The 20,717-nt window shown below is 43.6% G+C and overlaps 1 protein-coding gene across 3 annotated transcripts in view; it reads left to right on the top strand.

Annotated features, from left to right (window-relative positions):
• The window catches only part of LOC147456589 (Glycosyl hydrolase family 47 protein), a 141,321-nt gene that overhangs the window by 95,626 nt on the left and 24,978 nt on the right, over window positions 1-20,717 (top strand). For all 3 annotated transcript variants that reach the window (XM_086515019.1, XM_086515018.1, XM_086515017.1), the window contains 5 exons: window positions 15,808-15,921; window positions 16,012-16,091; window positions 16,159-16,294; window positions 16,434-16,504; window positions 16,691-16,946. In XM_086515019.1, the coding sequence (XP_086371145.1) occupies window positions 15,808-15,921; window positions 16,012-16,091; window positions 16,159-16,294; window positions 16,434-16,504; window positions 16,691-16,946 (657 nt within the window). The remainder of the gene's footprint in view (window positions 1-15,807; window positions 15,922-16,011; window positions 16,092-16,158; window positions 16,295-16,433; window positions 16,505-16,690; window positions 16,947-20,717) is intronic.

The raw sequence follows: 20,717 nt of genomic DNA on the forward strand, positions 1-20,717 counted from the left end.
TATTATGATCTCCAGGATGATTCGCAGGAAGCCATCAGTTCCACACGACATTATTAGAGCTGAGCTGGCACCATCGATGTTGGTATAGGCACTCTTTCAGACTGTTTGCCTTCTTCACAGATTCAAAGATATGGATCCAGATAGGATCTCTCATAGAGCCTTCATTGCATCTAGAGAGATGGCACAGGCAGGGGACACTAGCTCATGGTATGCCCAGATAGGAGATTGGCTAGCTCAACACGGTTTTGATATCGATAGACTACCACCACTCCAGTATGACACCCAGGCCCCGACCTATTGTCTCTCACGCTCTGGGAGGAATAGGGTCATCAGACAGGAGATATGGCATACATATATTCAGAGGACATGGCGCAGGCCCACAGACACCCTACCTCCTAAAATGCTATATTACTATGAGCATTTTCTGAGGTTTTCAGAGCAGGGATTCATTGAGATTCCATTATACATGCAGGAATACATGCCACACCGACTTCGGGTCAGCATTGGCCAGCTACGATTGTCATCACATCAGCTAGAGATTGAGAGTGGCAGAGCCAGAGGCATACCACGAGAGGAGCGTACATGCCGGATCTGCCAGACAGAGGTGGAGAGTGAGGAGCATTTTGTCATGAGATGCCCAGCATATACAGAGCTGAGAGAGAGAGAGATGGCATTGGAGACTCATTACAGCAGCATATGATAGGCCGAGAGCAGAGGAGATTTGGCCAGTTCCTGGTTGCGGCTTTAGAGGTTCAAGAGCAGTTGTTACAGCCACGCCAGAGTCAGGATAGCAGGACACAGACTACCATCACATAGTTTTTCCAACGAGTAGGGCCAGACCCCCCCACACTACCTATACAGAGCAGAGGGCTTACCCTTCAGCAGGCAGAGTCTCAGAGGGCATGTCGGAGACCGAGGCTCCCAGGATACAGGACACATGGGTATCACCAGAGGGAGATCTCGAGGATACTAGCTCTACACCATCAATATCTAGAGCAGAGTCATGTACCAGCACCAAGGGATTCCAGCATTCCAGAGATACCTGAGCAGGCCACCACCGATGTACCACATTCTCTACCCTACATATGTTGCTTGTTTTTAGATACCCTCCCTATCATCTCATGGTTGTATCACCTTGCAGCCCCTAGTTGAGCGTGATGATGCGTGAGCACACCTTGACACGAGGACCCACACTATACATTATACACCACATGCACCACCCTACCACACCCTTTTGCATAGTATAGGCTCATTTCAGTTTGTACCTTTTTTTTATATTTTCGGATGCCTAGAGCATCAACACATGTATATGATATTGTCTCATAGGTCGAGTTTGGCCTTTCGAAGACGTTAATAAAGCTTTCTTTCTTTTCTCTCTCTCTCTCTCTCTCTCTCTCTCTCTCTCTCTCTCTCTCTCTCTCTCTTAAAGTTCAGTGATTTTTCAATTTCTATTCGTGTGTTGCTATTGATCTCTTGCTTGGAGTGTCCAAGCCTATAACATTGGTATCAGAGCTCAAAAAGATTCTTCTTCTACTAAGGGTCCTGTCCCTTCTGCAACACACATAAATTTTCGAGGAGAATGTGACATAGCAGTCAAGATTTTGTTTGTCAAGGAATCTTCGTGTCGCTGCCTTGAACTTATTAGCCGCTCCCACCCTTAGTCCATCGTGCATCAGGCACGCTCCCTTCTTCATCGCTCTATTCTGAGGGGCACAAGCCATAAAGAACCCGAGACTACACATGGGTTCTCGCGGAGAATCTGACAAAGATAACACGTCTCAGTGGGAAGGCGAAGAAAAGTTGAAATCTTGTGTCGGAACTGAAGAAAAGAATGAAGAATTGGGCAAATTTTCGGCAGGGAAGTTTGCTAGAGTGGAGTACAAACATCAATTGCAGGTTGATAAGTGTGTGAAAAGATTGATTATGTACTCCAGAGATCTGAAATTTGCGAAACACGTGAAGGATTACTTGATGGATAAGATTCATTCGAGGTGTCATGAGGCCATTGATTCTCCTCTTAGAAAGGCTTGAAGCACTCTGGGAAGAAGAGGAAATTGGTAGATTTTCCTTGTTATTTGGGCCGGAAGTAGACTTTCGAGGTGGCAAGCAGATCCAAGAAGCATGCTCGTTTTGAGGATGATTCAGATTTTTCTTCGTCTTCAGAGAGTTCGATAGTTTGTTCCAATGAGGATGAGAAAAGGTGGAAGAAGCGGAGAAAAGGCAAGAAAAGTAAGAAAAGGAGGTTTCTGAAAGTGTCTTAAAGGCATGGAGGCCATCTAGTAGTTTAGAGGAGGAGAGCTACCAACAGGTCACACGGCACAAGAAAAGAACAGAAAGGTAAGCTAGGTCCATGGGATAATTTGGGCAAGGGTACTTTTTGGCCGTCGATGCAAAGTGGATGGTGGAGGAGAACCTTGCAAATTCTCTTCATAGAGAGCTATTATAACCGTCCTATACAACGTAGAGGGTGGTACTATTTCAATTACCTGTTAACTTTACACAGAGCACTGAGAAGGGAAGAGAACACAGTTGCGTCCAGCGACTAGAATGTCACTGCGCACACGAGACCGACACCCTGTAGGCCCCAAAGACTGGCGCCCCTTTCGGTATTTCTTTATTCAAATTAAGGTAGACGATCCGACCACTTAGCACAAGCTTTCACAAAGCTGTCCAAACCTGGCGAGGGCTGAAAACGCAGGTTTTCGACCGGATTTCGATACCATAACGGCGCAAAAACCCCTGTAGGTCAAGAACACCTGTCTAGGACGAATTCCCTCGATATCTGGAAGCTTTTTGGTGAGCTGTCACAGAAATTCAGTGGGCTGTAATTCTCTGTTTTTCACTGCCGGGAGCCCAACAGCCTGTACACGCATCCCAAGGCTCTCACGAGGCTCCCCCGATGTTCCCTTGCAGTTTAGGTGCGAAACCCTAAACCTGCAGAAAAACACAGCAGGCTGTAATTCCCTGTTTCGGATCGTTTTTACCGGAGTGAACGCGCCTACACGTGTCCCAAGGGCTCCCGCACGCAATGGGACAGTTCCCCTGTGAATTGGACGAGTTTTCACGCGAGAAAACTCTCCAAACTCGCAATCTTTCGTGATGGAACTATGCGTACCTGTGGGGGATTAGCAATTAGCTAATCCGGTTCCTGTTCAGAAGGCGCTTGCCTTGGCAAACGTGCATAAACCCCCAGAACTGTATATAGGTGAAATGAGAAGCCCACTAGTGGGGCATAACATACTGCACGTAGGGGAGAAAGAGAGCAGTATGTAGCGTGCGGGGCATCACTCCCGTCACCATACTGTGCATAGAGGGCAAGGTAAGCATTCTATATCTTCTGTACCTGCTACAATCCACCTGAGGCTGAAAATGGCGTCCCCTTTGTTGATATGCAGCTCGTTTTTGCCTCCCAGAGTGGCATAATCGCTCACAGGCTGACACGTCGCCCAGTTTCCGAGTTTGGGCTTTCCCTGCTAAAAATATCTCAACTGGTGCGTCAGTTGACTTGGCAGCAGAGCAATAAAATGTTCCCCTTGTCATTCTAGAGCTAATGACGCGAACACATATTCCGGTCAAAAATAGCAGTTCCCTAAATTTTAGGAGATGCTTCCATGGCGTCCCTATCGGTCTCCTGACCATCATTGAAGACTACCATTTGACCACCATCTACAATGTGGGTTAATTTACTGGCCCCTTTCAACTTATAAAGTTGCAGTGACTTGACGAGTGGCCCAAATTCTAGTTTGGCGCACACGAGCTTCCATACTCATCAGAATTCAGTGCTCACTGGCCCGGGCAGTCCCTTTCTGACCGACCTAGATCCCCGATGTGAGAAACCCATTTGGCTGCAGCCGTTTCACACTGGCCATGCAATGTCCACTTGCACCTTTTCAAGGGTTCCGGGACAAACAAGTAAAAATAAAATAAATATATCTAATACTTATTTACGGAAGGCAACAGGAAAAATACACCTCCTGGTGACAGGTATACCTTGAAACTTTTGGGCTATCAGCAACGCCTATGCCAAAAGTTACCGATGAATTTGTAGGTTGAATCTGGTGTGGTGCGGACTGCAGAAGAGGGGAGCCACTCCACTCCTTTGTCACAGATTGCCTAGATTGAATAAAGTCACTAATTTCTCTTTGAGATTTTTGGGTACTGATAGGCCGACAATATTTTGCGGAATGAGTTTATGAACTGTGCTCTGAATTGGAAATTTCCTTAATTGAATTGAAAACATGTTCTCTTTCATGTGTGTATTGGTAGGACATGTAGAGAAGGATAATGTCTGCAACATATGATGAATGATTTGAACTTAGTGCATCTAGACATGTGTTAGAGATCGGCAAGATCTAGATGTGATGACTAAGTGAATAAGAATTGAATGTGAACTGAATGCCATTCTAGTGCAGCAAGATGTCAATCTAGATGAGAAGGGTGAATATATCAAGAGTTCCGGAAGGATGAGAGGACCGCACAGTGATCCAGGTGCATCAAGGGTTTTGGACGGAATGAGATGGCTAGATTGAATGATTGAAAACATGGTGTTCGGTGTGAAATGAGTGTGAGATTTTGTGAATTGTATGCTATGTGGAAGTACACTCTTGTGAGGATAGTCATGGGCATGGTTTTCTTGATTGACATGTGAAATGAAAGGATATGAATCTGATGGTAACAAGATTTAGTAGATCAAGACATCCGTGAAAAGATCAGCGCAGTCTAGATATGATTGCTAAATTGTTACAATGATCAAGATTTGTATTTGAGACCCTCGACAGAAATGTGATTGATCAGTAACTGATGTCTTTGTAGAAATGGTGGATTGGTAGAGTCTGGTGCATGAGTACATAGAGTCAGTGTCTATCAAAGAAAGTTTCTCTCCTTTCGCTGCTTTTGCAGGTGTAATCAAGGGCGATTACAATTCTTTCAAGAGGGGGGAATGTCACAAAGTGATGACGTGGCATGTCCAATTGAAAGAGAAATGGTCAAGTGGACAAGAGAAACTAAGTCAACCAACTGAAAGAACTTATGGAGCACCGGCCGAGGGGCCTAAAACTTTTAAAATAAAAAATTTGAGTTGTGTAGCTGATTTCTGTAAAATGCTCTTACATGAGGTGGCAGTTTATACGGACGATGGCATGGCAAGACAATACAGATTTTCTGCGTTTTGCGCTGCTGATGCCATGTGGCAGGTTGTACGGATTTTTGCAAATTATGCTGGCTGCTTTTGGAGATCTCAGCGCTAGCTTTTGAAAGCAGATGCTTTTGAATCTGATGCTTTTGGGGCTTTGCTCTTGGGCATCCCTTGTAAGTTTAAAAGGACCCTTGGTGCCTGACTCTACAGAGCATGTGGACGCAGAGTCTGAGAGCAGAGGACCCTTGGGAGATGTACTTTACTGTGAGCAATAAGAAGAAATACCGAAAGGGGCGCCAGTCTTTGGGCTAGTGCATCTGGGCGCGAAACTCTACCATGCCGTCTCTCTCTCTCTCTCTCTCTCTCTCTCTCTCTCTCTCTCTCTCTCGTAAAGTTCAGTGATTTTGCAGTTTACTTTTGTGTGTTGCTATCAATTTCTCGCTTGGAGTGTCCAAGCCTGAAACACCTAGCTAAAGATCTTTCTGGAGTAGGTTCCACGTCCTCCAACCTCTGGTATATCTGTGATGCAACAATCTAGTCAGATAGGAAAAAAGGAAGCCATGGATCCACATATGATCACTACCCTCTCAGGTATTAAAAGGAAAGTTTCTCCTATGTGTAAGAGAGCATTTAATCATTCAATGCTGACTCTATAGCAAAGGGAAAAAGGCATGAAGGAAGGCTTGTGCTATGGGTGTTTGGGCAAACATAAATTTAAAGATTTTCCTAAGAAATTCAGAATGGAAGCCAATATGTTGTTAAACTCTCTGAGTAAGGAAGATGAGGAAGAAGAAGATCTGTTGAATGACTTTGACTTTTCTCAAAGAATTTTGGCAGTGTCTGTCGCAAAGAAAGCACCAAGTGTGCCAAGTGAATGTTAGTCTCTAGGTGCATAGAAAGGATACCAATTTTCAGATACGACACTTTGTCATGAATGGATCTGTGGAAGGAAAGCAAGTTTAGGTCTTGTTTGACATAGGTTTCACTCATAACTTCATCAGCTTCAGGCTCGTTAAAAATTTAAAGTTCTAGACACAGTCATCAACATATAAATACAGTGGAGCTAGCAAATGGCAAGGGAACTGAGATTTGGAATCAACTAGTGGTTGATCTCTCTCTCAAAATACAGTCCTATGAGGAGAAGCTAGATTTTGAGATTACACTTCTAGCACGATTTGATATTATGCTAGGCAAGGAATGACATTCTAGAAGGAAGCCACTTATAAATCCTTGGACTCATGTGTACCAGTTTTAAGATGATGGCAAACTGGTGACAATCCGGGCGAGCTGGACTTTCCACAGACCAATCTACTCAAGGCCACCAAGTTACACAAGATGGAGTGTAAGTATATTTATCTTTGTTATATTTCAAATATTTCTTGTGTGCCTGCTAAGGTGGACATGACACAAAGTGGAGGTAGGATGACTTCTGCTCAAGCTCTTTTTGAAAAGATACGAGCATAATTTCGTGAAGCATCTAAATCTGACTTGCCTTCTGGTTTGCCTCCGCACAATAATGTGGAGCACAAGATCGAGCTTGTGCAAGTAGCATCTCCAATCAATAGACCATCATATGGGATGAGTATGAAGGAGGAGATAGAAGTCTAGAAAGTGATCGATGAGTACTTGGAGAAGGGCTTGAAACTTTTATGATGGTAATGAATGACATGTTGAGGCCATTTATGGGTCGTTTTGTGGTTGATTTCATTGATGATGTCCTTGTTTTTAGTGTAAGTTTGCAAGAACATGAGCCAGATTTGTATAGGGTCTTTCAAGCTTTAAGAGACATTTGTTTGTATGCTAATGTGGATAAGATTTTTCTTTGTATCGTTGAGATTGAGTATTTAGGCCATATCATTTATGCCAAGAGACTCAAGATGAATCCCCAGTAGAAGGTGGCAGTGATTTTGGTGTGGCCAATGCCACAATATACAAGAGTTTGAGATCTTTTATTGGTCTTTCTAGGTTTTATCGTAAGTTTATTGAATTTTATTCATTCATAGAAGCTCCCACAAACGATTTTTTGCAAGGTAAAGTTCATCTCGAATGGACTAGCAAGCAACAAGAAAGTTTTGAACAATTGAAGCATGCAGTAGCTTTAGTCCGAGTGCTTAAGGTAGTAGATCTAGAAAAACCTTTTGATCTACGTATGGATGCTAGTAGTATCGCAGTTGGTGTGGTACTAAGACAAGATGGAAGGCCAGTGGCTCTTGAGATCAAGAAGCTTTTGTTACCAGAGGGTGGAGTGGCATGTGCATAAGTTAGAATTGTATAGAATTATTCATGCACATAAAATGTGAGGTCATTATCTTTATGGCATAGAGTTGAAGTATACACATATCATTGTACCTTGAAGCATTTTTGTACTCCTCCAAATTTGGGAGGCCGTCAAGCTAGATTACTTAATGTGCAATGTGCAGCGGAAGTGATTTATGGTGATAACTCGGGATGAGTGCTCAGTGCGAACTCAAGGTTCCTTTTACTTCATGAGAGAGTTCCTATTAGTTTATGGGAAAGATGTGCAATAGATTAGAGAGAAACTGTTACCATATACATGTGGTAGTGATGTGTGTGAACACATTAGGACCGCCGGGGCATTTTTTCCCTCTTTAGGAGGTTTTTTCCTTCGTGCATTGTATATTACGTCCATCACTCTAGGGCTATCTATCTTTCCATTGCACACTAAGTAACACACTCTCTATTGTGTGCCTTGAGCTTTCTTCGTCTTCTCCAAGCTGTGTGCGTTTCTATGCAACCCTAATTCCAACAATTAGTATCAGAGCAGGTTACGTCCTCCCGGGCTTAGTCGCCAGCTGCTCCAGTACATGCCTGCTCACTTTCTCCGATTACAGTGAGAGTTGGCGAGCGTTCGCAGGTCGACAAATATTTCGAGAAAGCTTGTAGAGGTTTGTCTGCTCAGATTTCTAATTTGGGCTCATTTCGGCCTCCGTTTCCACTACAGGCAAGTCCGCACAGGTAATTTCGTCATTTTGTGCAAATTTTTTGTCAGTGCCATTTTTTGCATAACAGGTGCCTTACAGTCTTCTACGGTTTGTGCTATATAGCCCGTGTTGTTCCCGCTCCGTTTCTCCTATTTTATGGCAGTTTTCACATCAGGTGCAGCATTTACCATGGCTGACAATAACACAAATGTCTTCAAGATGTTTGCTGCTGAGGACAGGTTGGATGGGGACAATTACCCTATGTGGGCTTATATGATGCAACATGTTCTTGGGTCAAAGGGCGTCTGGAATATTGTGCAGGGCATTGATGTACGTCCTGGTTCTGAGGATGTAGGCGATGTTGAGGATGTTGCAGGTCTTGCTGCAAGGATTGATGCTATTAGAGTTGTTTTGCCTACGGCAAAACAAGCTCGTTGGGATATAAAGGATGCGCAGGCTCATGCATTGATTGCGTTGTCTGTGAAGCGCATCATTGTTCCTCACACGCGTCCAACAAAATCTGCAAAACAGGCTTGGGATATGTAGCAGGTCTTTATGCAAGCCGCAATGAGGCTAAAATTGCTTTGCTGCGACCTTGAATCGAAGATTATGCATGAGGAAGATGATATGAACACTTTTCTTGCTGGTGTCAAGGATATCAATGAGCAATTTATTTGTGCAGGTGAAGTCATTTCAGACAGTTTCCTTGTGCAGACTGTTCTTGATGCCTTACCAGATTCTTACCAGACTTTTGCTAGTACTTGGAGACTTATGACCCAAGGAAATCCAGAAGTTGTGAAGTTTGATGCATTATGCACATTGCTGTTGCAAGAGTCACTTTCCAGAAAAAATAGGACTAGACAGCGTGCAGTTGAACAAGCTTTTATTGCTTCTCAAAGAAAAGGTGGTAACAGCAATGCAACCATTTCTTATGGTTCTGCTACGAGTGGCAAAACTTCTGTTCTTAATGCTTTTGGTGGCAGCAATTCGTCTGGAAATTCTGGTGATAAGGGCAGAAAGAAGATGCGTTGCCATTATTGTAAAGCTAATGATCACTTGATCAAGCAGTGTCCTAAGTTGAAGGCCAAAGAGGCTAAGAAGAAAGAGGGTGGTTCCACTGTAAATGCTGGTTCCACGACAAATGCAGCCATTGTTGAGTCTTCTGTGAAAGGAGACTGTGTTGATGTTGATGCAGAATGGGCTTTTAGTGCAGAGTGCACTTACAATCCTGTTGTCCATGATGCATGCTTGTCAATTGCTGCAGATTCACATGTGTGGTATTTTGATAGTGGTGCTACAAAGCACATTACCTCACATCGTGAATTGTTCACCTCTCTCGAGTCTGTCCCTCATGGGAATTGAGTCACTTGTGCCAACAATGCCTCTTATCCGGTTCAGGGAGTTGGAAAGATTGTGCTTACTGCTGCTAATGGCTGTTCTTTCACACTTGTTGATGCACTTTATGTACCTGGGATCAAGAAGAATCTTTTGTCTGTATGTGCACTTGCTAGACTTTGACTTGTAGTCAAATTTGTGGATGACACATGCACAGTTCATGATCTCAGTTTTGGTGATGAAATCGTTGCATCTGGGCTTTTGTGCCGTGGGCTGTATAAGCTCACTTTGTATGACAAGTGTGGACAAAATTTTGCAGATGCAGTTGCAGATTCAAGGGCCATTTCAGATACAAAACTTTTGCATACACGTTTTGGTCATTTGAATTTTGCCAGTTTGGTGCGTTTGCAGAAATCTGATATGATTGCTTCTTTGCCGCCTCTTGAAGCACCTGTTAAACATGTTTGTGAAGGTTGTAGTTTGGGTAAGATGCAGCGTTTAAAGTTTCCAAAGGATGGTTCAGTTCGGGCCACATGCATGTTGCAGCTTGTGCATAGTGATGTTTGTGGACCCATGCAAACTCCGTCCTTGGGCAATTACCTGTACTTCGTGACTTTCATTGATGATTACTCCAGGCATGCATGGGTATGTCCGCTTAAAGCGAAGTCCGAAGTTTTTATGTGCTTCAAACAATTTCTGGCTATGGCTGAAAATGTTTCGAAATGTACTATGGGCACCCTCCGTTCCGATCGAGGGGGGGAGTATATGTCTCATGAATTCAATGTATTTCTGGCTAGCCGTGGGATAAAACACTAATGTACAGTGCCTTATACACCTCAACAAAATGGTGTTGCTGAGAGGAAAAACAGGTCACTTACGGAAATGAGACGATGTATGGTCAAAAGTCAAGCTTTGCCGCATTCTTTTTGGCTTGAGGCCATCATGTGTGCCATTTATGTACTAAACAGGTGTCCTACGAAAGCTTTGCAGTCTATTACTTCATATAAAGCATGGTATGATAGAAAGCCTTCTATTGAGCACATGCGTATTTTTGGTTGTTTTGCATATGCTTTGGTGCCACAAACACAGCACAGAAAATTGGATGATAAAGCTGTCAAATGTATTTTTGTTGGTTATAGTGCTGAAAGCAATGGTGACAGGTTGTATCATCCGCAAACAAAACGTATTCTGGTTTCACGGGATGTAGTGTTTGTGGAAGATTCTGTTCAGCCCTTGCTTTCATGTACTAGAGATAGTAATGTAAGCTCACATGACATTTATGACACTTTGTTGCCTCTTTTCAGTGGTGGAAATACGAATGTAAGTTCCAATGAGGCAAATATACAGCCTATGGGGGTTTCTGAAAATGTTACAGATCAGCCTATTACTGATGCAGATGTACATGATGTACTTGATGAGGAAAGGGCTGAAAATGAGCAGACTAGAGGTATGCCAAAATCGCTGGTGCACACTTTGCGTGACAATAAATTGGATGCACCTTTGTCTAGTCGTACTCGTTCAGGCTCTCGCCATGCATCTTATGCATCAGATTGTTATTCTTTGGCTGTCTAGCTTACATGATGTTGAAAAACCTGTCTTTTGATGAAGCACAGAATTCAGAAAATTGGGTGGCTGCCATGTAATCAGAATATGATGCACTTATAGAAAATGACACATGGACTTTATGTGAGTTGCCTCCTGGTAAGAAGGCCATTGGTACGAAGTGGGTATACAAGTTGAAACGCAAGCCGGATGGTGAGATCGATCGCCATAAGGTTCGACTTGCTGGAAAGGGTTATCTACAACAAAAAAGGCATAGATTATGAAGAGACCTTTTCTCCCACTTGTCGTATGACTACTGTGCATTTTCTATGTGCATTGGCAGCTCATTTTGGTTGGAATGTACATCAATCAGACATTGTTACTGCTTTCTTGAATGGTGACATATTTGAGGAAGTTTATGTAACACAGTCTCGCGGTTTTGTCAAGAAAGGACAAGAGGACAAAGTGTGCAAATGTAAGAAGGCTTTGTATGGGTTGAAGCAATCTCCTCGTGCTTGGTATGAGAAAGCTGACACTCATTTGGTCAAACAAGGCTTATGTAACAGTCCAACAAAAAGCACATTGTATGTAAAGCGTGAGGGTGATGTACTTCTCATTGTGGTTCTTTATGTAGATGATTTGCTGATCACTGGACCAAATGAGAGCTATATTGTTGAATTTAAGGCTGATTTGAATGCTACTTTCAAGATGAAAGATTTGGGGTTGTTGCATCATTATTTGGGCATACAGTTTAAGCAATGTGATGGTGGTATTGGCTCTTGTCAGAAAAGTTACATAGAGACATTGCTATGTAAGTTTGGACTTGAGGATTGCAAGCCTATTGCAACTCCCATGGAAACAGGTTTGAAGTTGAGTCTACATGATGCTGGCGATCCTGTTGATGTCACTCTTTACTAAACTGTTGTTGGCTGCCTCATTTATGTATGCAACACGAGGCCAGATATTCAGTTTGCAGTCTCACAGGTCAGCAGATTTATGCATAGCTCATGGTCTAAGCATTGGCAATCTATCAAGTGGATTTTTTGCTACCTTAGTGGCACTTTACATCTTGGCTTGTTTTATCCCAAGGGGGGATCATTGCCACCAGATTTACATGCTTTTTCGGACTGAGATTGGGATGGTTGTTTTGACGCGCGAGTGTTCACAAGTGGTTTTTGTTTGATGCTTGGCAGTTCATGTATATCATGGTTGAGCAAGAAGCAACCTACTGTGGCCACTTCGAGTTGTGAGGTTGAGTACTGGGCAATCTTCACAACTACGGTTGAGTGTGTATGGCTCAGACGCCTTATGGCTGATTTGGGTGTTGGACAAGACATTGCCAACACTATCTACACTGACAGTCAAAGAGCATTGGCAGTTGTGAGGAACCCAGTTTTTCATGCTCGCACAAAGCACATTGAGGTGCATTACCAGTATGTCAGGGAGAGGCTCTCAGCAGGAGAGATCAGCTTGGCTTATGTGCCAACACAGGACAAGCTTGCAGATCTTTTCACAAAGGCATTATCTCATGAGAAGCTCGAAGCTGTCCGCAAAGCTTTGGGCTTACTCCCCTTTGTGGATTGATCATGTCCTCAGGGCATGGCACTTTCCTTTACTCATGTGAGAGCTCTCGTTCACCGCATCACTCCAGGGGGGATTTGTTACCATATACATGTGGTAGTGATGTGTGCGAACACACTAGGACCGCCGGTTTTTTCCCCCGTGCATTGTATATACACCCATCACTCTAGGGCTATCTATCTTTCCATTGCACACTAAGTAACACACTCTCTATTGTGTGCCTTGAGCTTCCTTCGTCCTCTCCAAGCCGTGAGCGTTTCTCTACAACCCTAATTCCAACTGAAACGAGAGAGAATGATACTGTGAGTGAAGGGGAGAGAAAGAATAACATTGATGGGGTCTCGAAACTCCCTCCAAGAGCCCCCCACTTTGTCACCAGAGTGGTATTTTCTTTATGATTGCGTGAAATGGTGATACAATATTTTGATGCTGAAAATGGTGCAACCTGAAATGGAACATGCACTTTCCAAGCAATGCTTCGCGATGGAAGTGCCTGAAACTGATGGTACTGCTGGTGAATGCTGAATGCTGAATACTTATGGGACTTGTGGCTGAATACTGACTACTGAAGGTTCTTTGCACGAAAGTCTTCAGAACTGATGGTACTAGGTGCTGGATGCTGAACGCTGGATAATGTGGCTGAATTGATGCTGATTTGCTACTGTTGATGGTACTTCTAGGAAAACGCAAGCAAGAGAAGGGTGGTCGTTGGCTGCCTGTAGGTGAGGGACCGATGTGATGCCCAACGCCAAGCGGCTGCCAGAAAGTTGAAACATGGATCCTTTGCAAAACGCTTCTGAGGGGGTTATGGCGATGGGTGAATTCCAACGTTGGCTTGAGGTTCTCAGATGCCTAAAAACTAAAGGCCAAGTGACCCTTTTACCCTTTTATATGTTTTTAGCCAGTTGCCCGACCTAAAGAGCTATATGAATGTCTTCTAAAATTTCAAAATCACTTATTGATAATAACAAGCGCGTTAAACAAATTTGGCATAGTTTTGCACTTAAAAAGTGCTCTACCGACCAAATGGCTAACCTGCTGGGCATAGAACTTGGGGGTCATGTGCTTCATACAAAGTGCTATGCAATGACAGTCTCAGGCGCCCACAACCATGTAATAATGTGTGAGAAACAGCCTTGTGCGACCGGAGGTATGCATACTAATTAAACTATCTAGAAATGCACGTCCTACGTACAGGCTCACAATGGTACCAAATCAGTTCCTAGGATTACCTAAGCCCCAGAAGTAAGATACAACTTGTCCACATGCACATTGGGCTAGATGTCCACGTGACATAATGGCAGAATTTCATATGGCAATTCTGTACAAAAAGGGCAAGGATAATGTTGTTGCTGACGCATTATCACGCATTATGCATAATAGGAGCTTTACTGTGTTAGAGAGTACTCTACTTCAAGAAATAAATGAAGCACAACAAGACGACTCTTATTTGCAATCAATAAGCAAGTCGCGGATTTGTTTATTTAAAATAATTTGAAACTCCATAAATTACCTCAATCCATAATTTCTGATAGAGATCAAAAGTTCACATGACATTTTTGGCAGCAATTGTTCCTTCTTTGATTTGACGATTCGAAGCCATAACCCCACAACCTGTCAAATCCGAAATAATTCCTTACAATGTGGCTTTTTCACATGCACGATAAGTAGGATTTGATGTTGGTTTTGCCCATAGAGAGGCTCATTCTTTTGGTTTATTTCGCTACCTTGTGTAGGGTGCTAACTACTCTTTGAGATGTTAAGCGGCAGCCAAAGATAGCAAATCATTAGAAAGAGCACAAAAAGAAGTTTAAAAAGTCAGGAAAAAGAAATTAAAAGAGAGGTTGCAAGTGCAGAAAGGGCATTGACTTCCACTCTTGCAGCTGATTTTGGGCGCTCTAGCTTTCTGGGAGTATTCTTTTGGAGCCTATAAAAGAAAGGCCTTAGGCATCTTGTAATCTCAAATGAAGTCTTTATTGTGGAGGCCACAACTCACTCACTGGCTGAGAGCTACATGTAGTAGGTACATTTGTGCTTCTTGAGGCCAAGAAAAATCACTGCAAGGGGTCTCGATTCCAGGGCCAATGCTCTTCCACATAATGGTCTTACTACTTGGGAGTGCAATTGGAAAAGAGTTGTTTATCTGGTTTTGTCGTCTTCTAAAGTTCTGTTTTGCATGTACTCAGATTGCTTTCTCTCTGTTTTTTATACGTTACCAGGGTCTCTTTTCAGTTCTATGAGCTTAACATTGTTCTTTGCAAATTAAGGCATATAAGCTGGAATCTTAGTTATAATGCATACGTCAAGAAAAACGTAGGTTTGCTCAAGCATCATCTTGGTGTGTAACTCATTAGAGGAGCGTTTGCGGTACCTTCACCATGTCGAATGTATTTTGAGATATAGGTGTATGCACTTTATCCATCCATGTAATATATCTTATGGAAAAATGATTCTTCTGCTGGGCAATGTTTTATGAACTCCCAAAAAGATCATGAGAAAACAAGAAAATTTTTATCTCACTTATAATGAGTAGAAAAGGCTGTTCTAGAAATCCTCCTGCCTTTTTTGGGCCAATGTAAGCACCATAATGATCAAGTTTTTCCAAAGATTGATGTGGCTAGTGACCTTTGTGTTGATGTTGCAAATTGTGGATGCATAACCCATTTGTAGTGGAATTGGCTGCCATTCGTTTTGCGACAGGCACCATACTTTATCAGGATGGTAGTCCTGTCAGATTGAGGTCCATAGACATTGTGGGGTGCAGTTCTTTGCCGGATCATAATGAGAAAGTCTTGATTTTGATGAACTCAAACATTTAGGAGTTGCTATAGCTGTTCTTAGCTTACAATTGATCTTGACGACACTGCTAGCTTCTATAGCTTCATTGGATCAAAGAGGAGGGACCTCTCTTAATGAACATTTTGAAGTTGGAAAAAAAAAAGAAAGGATGTTAAAAAAGCATGTCTAAGCTCTAAAATACAAGCATCAAGGCAGTGTTATTGGAGAAGATATGAGAGTAGGATGAGAGCCACTAAGCCAGAAAGACATATCCATTGGCATAGAAAAAGATTGTCTATCGGCCAAAAGTTGTGCTTTTTTTTCTCCTGAAAATGCTATACTAACTGTCTTATGAGAAGCACATCAAGGACAAACCAACACCATTTACTTTTCTGAAGAATAAGCTTCAAAACGCTTCCAATAGATGGTTCCTTTCCTGAGCTTTGATAACTTTAAGATTTTGCTGCAAATCTTTGAAAAAAACATTTTCAACAGGTTCTTGCTGGAGATTTGGAACCTGCAAGGCACACCCACAAAGCTTTTTTCAGTGTGTGGAAAAAATATGGGTTTACTCCTGAAGGGTTCAATCTGGCAACCTCGAGTGTACAGGTACAGTTTGATATTTTTATTGTGCACTTTGCAGCACTCTTGCTGTTGTTGAAAGAGTCTTCTCACTAGTAAATTTTGACTCAAGTGCAGCCAGGCCAACGAAGTTATCCTTTACGACCTGAGCTGATTGAAAGCACATATTGGCTGTACAAGGCAACTCGAGACTCGATGTAAGTTTCAAAGTAAATTATTGCAAATATATGCTTATCTGAACTAATTTGGTTTTGGTTTCTTTAGGTACCTAGATGTAGGTCGGGATATAGTAGCCAGTATTCAGCATGGTGCTCGCTGTCCCTGTGGTTATTGTCATATAGCTGATGTAGAGTCTCATGTTCAAGATGATCATATGGAGAGTTTCTTCCTAGCAGAGACTGTATGATACTGGATCACATGGCCTGCAAATGTTTATGTATTTTTAAACTTTGCATTTGGGATTATAATACCATTTAGGTGATGTCTTAAAGTTTTATTGGACTTGCTGACATTTAACTGAACCCTTGTTTTGATGAAAGGTTAAATACCTATGGCTACTATTTGACCTTGCAGTTGGTGGGCATAATATGGTAGAGAAAGGGCCTTATCCGTAAGTTCTATTTTTCAAATTTAAGTAGTGTAAATATTTTTTAAGCTCTTTGAAGGCATGACTTAATTGGTTAATATAATTTTCACTTTTTCTTTTTCCTCTTTGGGGTGGGGGATCTGGAAAGCCCCCAACAACATGCTTTCCTGTGTATGCCTGGACTTACGGGTTGCTCTGATTTTTATACAGATACATTTTTAGTACAGAGGGGCATATTTTCCCCATGACTCCAGAAATATCGTTAGTTGGGGAGCACTGTGCATACCTGGGGAGCTTTTGCAATGACAATTTGCAGGAAAGTGATCTGCGGTCACCGACAAACTCATCTATCTCAGACACCGATGCCTTTGATGCCCAGGTTTATAATGAGAGCTGGTATTCTTGTCCAGTAACAGGAGGATCTGATGAAGAATCACGTGCATTTTCATTGTGTGGGCCGTTAAAGGTACGTGTTCAGTTATATCGAGGTTTTCTGAACGGCGTTGAAGTTCAGTTATAGCGAGTTTTTCTAAACGGCTTTAGAATTCAGGTGGGTATGTATCTCAGAGAACAAATACAAAATGGTGGATATGTGTGTATCAGGATTCGGAGATGGCTCGCGTCGGTTAGTGCATGATTGTGTCGATGTCCTCTATGGTGAGAGTCTGCACAGGGCATCTCCCATGTCTCGTCAGTATAGATTCGATCCTTTGTTACAACCTCTTCGAGTGATGGGAGAATCCCCTCATCCTGGGCCCCTTGGATCTCCTCAGCTCTGCTGCTCAATCACTTAGTATACCTCTGCTCCTCCTCTCTGGCTTCTCTAGTCTCTGCTCAATCTCCGGATGGAAGAATACTGTGATCTGCCTCTATGTGTGTCTTTTAGTGTGTGAGCCTCTCTCTCTCTCTCTCTCTCTCTCTCTCTCTCTCTCTCTCTCTCTCTCTCTCTCTCTCTCTCTCTATGGCAAGGATGACCCGGTGGAGGATGCCATCCAAAAATGCAAAGAAGAGCTGAGTGAGTCCATCAGCCAGATCAACCGCCACCTCTTAGGTACTATCAACATTCTCGACGCGCGCGTGACAACACAGGAAAGCACGATACATACACTCGAGAATCGTGTGAAGGCTCAAGATGAAGAAATTGCACTACTCAAGAAAGAGCTCGTAGAGGTGCGATCGCAGAATGTCCTTGAAGAGGGAGAGCTTCAACCTTCAGTAATTGACGAGCTTAACACGATTAAGGAACAAGTGCAGGCCATCAAAGAAGGTGGGGAGCAACAAAAAGAAATGACGACCTCGTGGGTAGATGTCATCACAAAGACCCAACAAAAAGCAGAAATGGGAGAAAAATGGATTGAGATTGTCAAGAAAGGGAAAGGCAAGGAAATAACCCTCACCCCCACACCAACCAATCATCAACTTGACATTAGAAGAGGAGCAAAGGAGACGTGTGCGGGCCTTACCCGTAAGGATATGTGGCCTGAAAGACCAAGATAATGTGGATGAAGAGGTGAAAGAACTCATGACTCTGGTGGGGGTCAACGAGCAGACACATACAAGGGCCTAGAGAGTGGGCACTAAGAAAAGCGGGAGCAACGGAGAAACCTCGAAGGAAAGGGCACTCATTCTCCGCTTCCCCTCCATGGAAGCGAAGAAGGACTTCCTGAAGAAGAGACTGACCCTAAAAAAGACTGGCATCTTTCTTGGAGATGACCTCACCCTCTCACAGATTGCTCATATGCAAGAAGTAATGCCGGAAAATAGAGTAGCAAGGGAAAAGGGGAAGATTGCGTTTTACAGGGATGGAAAGGTGGTGATATTGGAGCGATGTCCCGTATGACGGTGCAAGACCTATGGGACCACACTAAAGATGGCAACCTGGAATTGTAACAGATCACTTCGTTTTGATAGAGGGGCCTTCGAGGATAGCTTCACAGGGAGAGACATCATCTTCTACTCTGAGACACATCAAGACCTTGTGCAATCCATGCCACAGGTGAGCATATATAGATGGGAGACACCCTGCAGGCAGGAGACCAGATCGAGCATTGAGGATGAGGCTCAGGGGGAGTGGCAGTTCTATTCAGGGAGGAGTTGCAGCCACTTATATATATAGCGCGCAAGGATGAGCATGCTAGGTACATGTGGGTGAGGCTCAGGGCAGAGACGGGCAGATACCTCTACATTGCTATCTGTTACTTTTCTCCTAGTACGTCAGTATATGCATCACCTAGAGGACAATCCCCCTTTGCTATTTTGGATAATGACATATGGGAGTTTTCTAAGGACGGTGACATTATCATACTAGGGGATTTCAATGCTAGGACTGCCCACCACCAGACAATATTTTATGATACTTCCAAGGAGATGCTTAGGGAGCTGGATGCTTCAGAGATGGGTCTATCCAGATTATCACAAGATGAGGAATACAGTGAGTATGGTAGATACTTGATCGATATGGGAACCGCACATAGATTGGCCATTTTGAATGGCCTACAAAGATTTTCGACAGTTGGAGGTTTTACTTGCTTTCCACACCAACATGGTGCCCAGCCAGGTCTCATTCCATTCTTTCAGGATTTCATGGTGGGCCCTAGGCCAGTTGGAGTAGCAGTTGATCATGCTATCTTGTCCTTCACCTTGACGTTTCAGTTCAGCACAACTCCATTAAGAGAGGCCCCCACACACATCCATTATACCTTCATTAGGGAGACGGACTCTGTGTATATGGATGAGATATATAGGAAACTTTGCACCCAGGAGCCAGGACGGCCACTAGATGAACTCACTCACATACTGACAGAGACACTCCATGATGTAGCATCAGAAGCATACCCCACAGCCAGCCTACACGGAGACGATCTAGGAGCATGCCCTAGAACAGTTGGTACGATGAGGAGTGTAGAGAGATGAGGATCAAATTACAGAGGGAAGTGCTCATGGGTATTACCACACATAGACAGTCACAGACTATCTTTCGCCGCCTAGTGCGACGAAAGAAAAGGGGTTATCTATCCCAGCTAGAGCAGGATCTATATGATCTATTTATAAGTCAGGACTGAGGCGAAGCATGGAGGCTATTCCACGAACATTCACCACCACAAGCGGTCACCTCCACTGAGACATGGGGGGAATATGCCACATCTCTCTACACAGCTTCAGGATGGACAACCAGCCGGACCCACTAAACATGCCCGGAGACGTGTTCTTTCTTTACTGCCGAGAGGGTAAGGAAAGCCATTGACAGGATGAAGACACGGAGAGCACATGATCATGATGGGCTGGTAGCAGAGCACTTCATCCATGCCAGAGATATGCTTGCAGAGCTCCTGGCTATGATGTTTAATCAAGCCATGTATGAAGGCTTCCCTGAGACTTGGAGTATGTCCACGATTGTGCCTATTTTCAATTCAGGGGATCCCATGATTCCCGGAATTATTGCACCATCATGGTTGGTCACACAATAGCTAGGCTATATGCATCCATTCTTGAGCAGGAACTGAGTAGATGGACAGAATGAGAAGGCATAAGAGCACCAGTGCAAGCAGGTTTCAGGAGAGGTTTCTCCACTTTTGACCAGATTCTGACACTCAGAGCTATTATTGAGGAGGGTAGACACCATGGCAAGAGGATCTATTGTAGCTTTGTGGGTGTGCCTACAGAGCTGATATGGGGGATTCTGGCTCTCCACAGGACAATGATGGGGCGGGTGCGCACCACTGAGGGAATGTCTGACATGGTCCTCTCCACTATTGGAGTAAAGCAGGGATGCCCCCTATCCCCGACTCTTTTTGGGATGTATGTGGATGAGTTTTCGGACTATGTAGAGCGTCAGAGAGAGAGGGGGGCTCAGCTAGCTGGGAAATGGATTCCGTTGTTACTATATGCTGATGATATTGTGCTGATTTCTGACTCTCCAAAGGGGATGCAACGTGATTTGGATGCTTTGCATGCATTTGCTCGTGATAGTGGATTGTCTGTCAACCTGGGGAAAACCAAGGTTATGGTGTTCAACACCACACCACAGGGGGTTAGGAGGTCAGCGCCCATTTTAACGTATGGCGAGGAGATTGTGGAGTACACAGATGCGCATACTTATCTGGGGGTGTACTTCGCTGGACCGGTACAGTTCAGGTATGGGGACCCTCAGTAGACCACCATGGGAGATCTGGCAACACAAATGGATGGAGATGTATAGAGGCCTCTGGTCTCTATGGTTGCTCGGATGATCCAGGCT

Source organism: Adiantum capillus-veneris, chromosome 6, assembly GCF_014529385.1.
Source record: "Adiantum capillus-veneris isolate H3 chromosome 6, ASM1452938v2, whole genome shotgun sequence".
NCBI classification, from domain to species: Eukaryota; Viridiplantae; Streptophyta; class Polypodiopsida; order Polypodiales; family Pteridaceae; genus Adiantum; species Adiantum capillus-veneris.